General features: G+C 35.8%; 1 protein-coding gene across 1 annotated transcript in view; it reads left to right on the forward strand.

Moving 5' to 3' along the window:
* The window catches only part of LOC111375502, a 21,605-nt gene that overhangs the window by 4,318 nt on the left and 10,177 nt on the right, over positions 1-7,110 (forward strand). Inside the window, exons 5-11 of the mRNA XM_022998340.1 lie at positions 3,358-3,427; positions 4,081-4,190; positions 5,244-5,309; positions 5,678-6,123; positions 6,245-6,331; positions 6,487-6,689; positions 7,021-7,098. Of these exons, the coding sequence (XP_022854108.1) occupies positions 3,358-3,427; positions 4,081-4,190; positions 5,244-5,309; positions 5,678-6,123; positions 6,245-6,331; positions 6,487-6,689; positions 7,021-7,098 (1,060 nt within the window). The remainder of the gene's footprint in view (positions 1-3,357; positions 3,428-4,080; positions 4,191-5,243; positions 5,310-5,677; positions 6,124-6,244; positions 6,332-6,486; positions 6,690-7,020; positions 7,099-7,110) is intronic.

Below are 7,110 nucleotides of genomic sequence, written 5' to 3' on the forward strand. Positions count from 1 at the left end.
AGTTGTTGACTAGTAATTGACTATTGCTTTGTTATTTTACATAGATCAGTAGTATTAGTTTGCTATACTTGGATTTATGTAATTCCAAAATTAAAAAAGGAAAAAGAAAAATTTGCTCAAGTTGTTATTTTTCATTGCTTGCATTTATTGTTCATTGATCTTTACATGTTATTTAGCTGTTTGTTCAGTGCGTGTAGTTGCCTAGTGGCTGTCGTATCACTTTTAGTGTTAATACTTTAGCCATGGACCCCTCACAATTTTATGCACTCGCCCGACAAATAGCTACTATCCAATTTCAAATGACCACTACTCTTGAAGAGGGTAGGAACCTAGCTACTAGTTTTAATAATTTTAGGCAAATTCCTCGTATGACTGATATTGATAATTTTAAAGTGTTCCGTAAGAGAGAATATCATCGTCAACAATGTGATCAAAAATATTTTCGACACAATCGTAGGAATAGCTATAACTATCATGATACTCAATCTCTCCCTCTTCAAAAGGAGTGTTTCTTTAGAGACATTATATTAGATACACCTACTTTCGATAGTTGCTTTGATCCTGAAATTTTTACCCAATGGAATACCCTTACGCAAGGGAATCGACTAGCGACCAGGTACATTGCTCAATTTGAGGAATTTCGAATGAAGTGTCATATCATTGAGGATGAGGCCCTGATTTTGAGTAGATTTAAACAAGGTCTACAAGATGATTTTAGGCGTGAGCTTTTCCTTCGGGGGGTCATCACTCTTGATCACACTTACTCTTTAGCCCAACATTATGAGTTGATTACTGGTACTCCATATGAAAAGTGTGGTGCCATCCATGCAGCCATAACATCAGCGCCTCTTCTTCTTAAGTCTATCAGAAGACCTTTCCTGTCTAATAATTCTCATGTGTTGGAAAATATGAGTAAAATTCTTGAAATTCCAAGGACTTCTTCTCAGTTGCAAACTTGCAATGCTCCAAATATAAGGATGTTGGCCACATCTCTTTCAAATGTCCTAGCTGAGCCCTAGTCATTGAAGTACGAAAGAATGACATAGATGAGCCATTAGAAGATCTAATCTATGAACCTAAACTTGAAAGTTTTGATAACTTGGATGATAGTGAGGACACCTCCTTAGGTGATACCCGGACTCTTATGGAGAAACTAGATATTATACCCCTTGTTCTTGACAACTCTCGGTTACATGTTCTATGTCGTACTCTTACCCAACCCAAAGAGGCTGATGATTTTGCTATTCGCTTGTAGAGAACCCCGTCGCCTATGTTTAGCACTAAATTGAAATTCTCCACTACAGACCACCATCAAACTAATGGTCAAACTGAGGTTGCTCACCCCAGTCTTGGTAATTTCTTAAAATGCCTAGTCCATAAAAATCTTGGAAATTGGGATTTGATTTTTCCAACAATTCAAATTGCATATAACAATTCTCTGAATCGATCTCTAGGTCCGAGTCCCTGTGAAGTTATTCATGGTTACAAGTCTAGGAGGCCTTTAGACCTTATTTCCATGTCTCTACATGCTAGTGTGTCGATGCCAGCTGAGGTAGTTGTACATCATCTTCATGACTTGCATATTGAGATCAATAAACAATTTAAAACAAGTAATGCATAATATAAATTTCGAGCTAGTTTACATAAACGGCATATTGAATTTAATACTGGCGATTATGTTATATTGCAAGCCTATAGTGTTGGTCCTTTAAAAATTTTAAAGTATGTTAACTCAAATACATATGTCATTGATCTTTCATAACATTTTGTCCACCGCTCTATTTTAACTAGTAAGGACTTCGTTGATTACAAAGGCTATTTTGATCCCCTTGATGATCCTTTTCTATGGCTACCTAGGAGCTCCCACATTGAATTTTTTGCTATGTATACTTCAATACCACCTGCTATAGCGCACAAAGATAAAATTGATACTATTTTAGATAAACAAATTGTGTTGACCAGTGATGGAAAGATTCAGTGCTTCCTTGTTCATTGGGCGGGTCAACTTGGGTTTGACTGTACATGGAGTCCCATAGAGAAACTCTAGCAGCTTGATCTAGATTTATTGGAGTTAGCAAGATTTTTCTCTGTGCAGGTCATATTGGTTACATCATAATCTTGGGTATAATATGCAGCTTGCTTTGTCGTCATTTGTTTAGTCTCGATATTTGGTTTTTTCAGAAAGATCGTCCATGTGGTATAACTTGGAGCATTTTAGATATCGGATCGACTATTGCTTTTTGATTTGTCTACTCGACAGAGTCGAGTTCTTTTCCCACATGGGAAAGTTGATGAGGACATCACCTATATTTGTTATGTTTTGGATTATTTCTACTTATGTTCAATTAGATTAATTGGGCTTGTTGTCTTTGGGCTGGCCAAGGCCCCTTTATCTTTAGGTTTGTTTTCCTTTATATATGGCATGTATTGTATGTTTTGAGGATGGTTAATGGTTGACGAATTGAATTGTGGTTTGCTAGCAACGTCGTCTTCCTTCCCTGTCTTCTCTCCCCTCTCCGGTTTCTCCCCCTTCCTTCTTCTTCTCTGGCTGTCTTCTTCTGCTGCTCCTATTCTGCTTTTTCTGCTGGTTATTTCAACTTCTAATTATCTTCTAATATTTTAAGTTGGAAAATTCTCAATCCATCCTGCATCACATTACCTTTAGGGGTGACGTATATCCAATTCCACTTTGTGACCCACTTATGCTTAAAGGGAAGCAACCATATTTAGCCTGCCTTAGGGAGACAAAATTGCAGAATATCAAATGGAATAAGCATGCTGATGAAGACCAGGAATATATATTTTGTTGCAACATTGTTTGTACCAAGGGAAGACAAAGGAAAGTAGTAAGAAAAATGAAATCAACAGATTGTTCAATGTCTTACCTCGGTCAGGTCTTTCTCCTTTTCAAATTGGCATCTTATGTTGGTTCTCATTCTATAATTTTTGGTTCCTTATGTAAAACTGGAGAATTTCTGCAAATTATTCAAATTTGTCCTAGATCACTTTCTTAAGCTGGAAAAGATTATTTTATAAAATGTGAAAATTATATAATTTAAGGTTAAAAGAATCTAATGATCCGAGTAAGAGATTGAATTGGGCAGCCTTTCATGAATAGGCTGTGGTGTCTGTTATCTTGATCTGCTATTTCTTTTGTAATCAGATAATATAATAATTTGTCATTGTTTTTTATGTCCCTTGGAAATTCCCAATCATGATAATAAAAAAAAGGTTGAATTGCCAAACTCTATTATTCTTCTCATCAATGATGTGACAAAATCTCTATGTAGCTCAATTATAAAAGAGCGTCTTGAAATGTTGACGCTTTATTTACTTTCTTTTGTCTCGTCTGTGCAGAGATGATGATTGGAGCATTGAAGGGAAAAACAACACCCTTTCTTTTCCATCATACTATATTGATGAAAATGTAAGTTTTATGGAGTTCCATGATGCCTATGAAATTGCAATATTCTACAATATGGCACCCTGGCCTGCTGTTGCATCATTCTAGTGTACCACATGATGCTTATGTTGAGCAAATTTTGTATGTGCATGTATTTTTTTTTTTTTTTCCTTTTTGTTTTCGTACTTGAGGGCGTTAATTATCCTGTTTCTTTAACCAAATTTTTACAAATGCTTACAAATTGACATTAAGCTCCTGTGTCTGGGTGCATCTGGGAGTGCCCATGCACTGATGGGGAGCATTGTTTCTAGCATTTTTCAGTTATTATAGAAGCAGTATTTGATAGCCTTCCTTTATATATCATGAATTAAGGGATTTGTTGCCTGGGATGGGGAAACTTGATTACTATTAGCCTTTACGGCATAAACAAAGTTTCGAGAGGAGAATTTTTTAATAGAATGGAAATTCTCTGGGGACGCGATCTGGTTTAACTGGATAATGACCTCATATGGTTCCCTCAAGGTCACTTGTTTTTTTTCCCCTGGGGATCAGGGGATTAATATGCTTGTGGTGTTCTTGAGTAATCCTGATACTTTTGGTTTCTATCTCTCTTAAATTCACTTGTATTTTTTAAGTTAAAGTTATCATGCAATTCTATCGCGCTTTGACTCTTATAGGCAGTTGTGTGCTTGGACGGAGATGACTGCAAAATTCGGAATGGATTGATTGCTATTGAAGAAGATTCAGATATTGATACATCCATTGCTTGCGATTCATGTGATAAATGGTAATTTCATTTTTTTGCTAGGATATATAAACTGAAAATAGTTTTCCCCCCCGAAATTAGCGCACCTTGTATTGAAGTACACTTTTGTTCAGTTGGCAAGACAGGCCTTTCTTTGGTATAAGAACCACTGAAAAGTTTTCTGGATCTTTATATGGGTTTAGTCTCTATTGCACAAACATTTCAACTAGGGTGACATGTCCATGTTGGACACGCATCGACACTTCTTGGACACTCTACCATGGTCATTTTTCTATTTTTATTATCAAAATTATTAAATATTTATTATAAAAAATAACAAATAGTACTCATCATATTTAAAAAATGTCAAGAACAAAAATTAATAATCGGTATATAACTAAATTTAACCTACATAAAGGAAGAATTTTAAAAAGTTTAATTAACGTGTCGACGATGTTTGTGTTGTTACTTTTTTGAAAAATCGAATGTCAGCTTGATCGACACACGCAAGTGTCCGTGTTGGTGCATCATAGAGTTTAATTTAATACGGCTTGTGGGTTCTATTTTGCTTCTTTGCCTCCTTGTACATGTATTTCACTTTTTCCTAACTTAAAAGATTCTTAAATTTACGTGGCACAATTTAATCAGCCATGGTCAATATTGCATAATGGCATTTGAGAGGTCACAAACTCTGAGAAATATGTTCAAAGTCTAAAGATGGGGTTTGATATTCCTCCTCAGACGACTACTATTTCTTTTTACATCTTCCTTTCCCACTGTTCTTTATTTATTTTAGAAGTAAAACAATTTTTTTAAAGGTTTGGTTTATACCAACCAATTTTTAGTAGTCACTCGTTGCTAAAATATCTCAATAAAAGTGGTAATTCTATTACCACATTTATCTTAGAGTGCAATTGGCCTGGCCTCCTAACTATCATGATTACTTTAATGAAGACAAAATTTTACCTGGGCCGAAAGAATCCTTGGCTAACGTTCACTCATTGTAGAACATGTCTTTTTGTGAATGTTTCGTTCGTGCATTTTTTAAATCTGTTATAGTGTTTTTCTAATTGCTTATTTTATTCATGCAATCAGGTATCATGCTTTTTGTGTGGGATTTGATCCTGAAGCCATATGTGAGAACTCCTGGCTCTGTCCAAGGTTGGTGATTTGCATCTGCATGTTGTTCACCGTAGACCAAAACAATCCCTTATTATGTCGATGGTATACGATTTCTTTTGTGTGCCTTTTAGTATAGAATGAGTTAAAGCAGAGCAGTGTGAGAGTTGTGGGAACTATTTCTCAATTGTATGGTGACTGTCCCTGTTGTTCAAATTTTATAATCCTATAATGCATCTATTCATCAAAGGAGGAAAGAGTTTTGACACGGAAAAAACTATTTGATAAGGATGATACAGCTGTATGTCTAATTAATGGCTTTTCTCTGTTACAAGATGCCCCTGCTTCATTTTTAGTTATGGGTTGCCTATTGTTATATTCTCGTCATTCTCTGTTTGTGGATGATGCAGGTGTGTAGTGGATATGCCACAGAAGTTAGCTGAGATTTCAGGATTAAGTTCAAGCAACAAGCATGATGATACAAGCTTAACTGGTGATTGTTCGATGGAAGCTTCTTTAGCAGGAAGAGTATCGATATCTGTAGCTGATGTTGGGGAGACAGCTGTAGTTGTCTCACTAGTTGAAAGAAACCAGAGTGAAGAATTAAGTGTCTCAGCCTTACACGGAAAGGACACAGAAAACACATTTATATCTGCTTCCCTAGCTGATATGCCGAAGTTGGAAGCACCATCGAGCAGTAGTGCTTGCACAGTACCAAACTTCGGGGGACAAGAACTAGAGCTTTACCTAAATACGGATGATGAAGAGATAAGAAGACCAAGATGTTTGATGAACAAATTTTCTGATTCTGGTTTAGATTGTAATTTTGGTTTATCAGTGGGCACATCTACAGCTGGTAATTGTGTCCATGAAGTTTTGCTTATTTGATTCTATTTCTTATTTGAAAGTCCATCTTAAGATAGCTGAAGATTCAGTTTTCAGTTTATGTCATGCGTTTGCCTTATCTATGCTTTCAGTCGACGTGATACACAATAAAAATGCTGAAGATCAGGTGCCTGGATATGTGGAACTGAAAAATAGTTCGGAGGAATCCCTTTTACCAGGTATAAGAGTGAGTGAGCCTATAAATTACTTCTTATGGGGTATTTCTTGAGCAATGAGCTTTCAGGATTTGTAAGCAATTGAATTTTTGATGCATTCTACAATAAATCAAAGATAATCTCATTGTTAGTTCTTGCCTTTCCATTGGTGATTTCAGCTGACAATGTGATGCCAGATAATAAGGAAGTGCTTTCAGTTGACAATGTAACATCAGATGCAAGAAATAATGTGGTTGGAATTAGTGGTTCTAAGAGAAAGCAAAGAGATAACAGGTTGTTACAGTTAATCAAACTTATCTTTTTTAGTTCTCACCAAGTAATATGCTTTAAATGTTGTTGGATTCCCAAAATGCTGTGTTCCTAATGTTGCTGCTGCTTTATATCCATGATAGTTGTTTGTTTAATACACTCATTTTTAGTGGGTAAAGAACCTCTTGCAGGTGTGGTAAGACATTGATGCTGGTTTTTCTGTGCTTACATGATATGCTGAATGAAGTTTTATTTGACTTGAAATGTTGTAAATAGTCCCATGGAAAAGGTCTATTAAGCAACTACTTTTTCCAACGTAACTTTTGGTTCAGAACTTACTTTTCAAAAGTAAGCCGTTCCATTTCAATAAGTACTACATTTTTTAGGCTTAGCTGGACATGCTCCAAGTCTTTACATTTCAAATGGTACTATCCTTTTTGTAGGATTCATTTTGTGCTCTAAATCCAATATTGACCACAAGGATTCAGGTGCCTATGCTTTATTGGCTGTACAAAGAAAAAGTAAAAAGCAGA

Source organism: Olea europaea, unplaced genomic scaffold (genome assembly GCF_002742605.1).
Source record: "Olea europaea var. sylvestris unplaced genomic scaffold, O_europaea_v1 scaffold138, whole genome shotgun sequence".
Lineage (NCBI taxonomy): Eukaryota > Viridiplantae > Streptophyta > Magnoliopsida > Lamiales > Oleaceae > Olea > Olea europaea.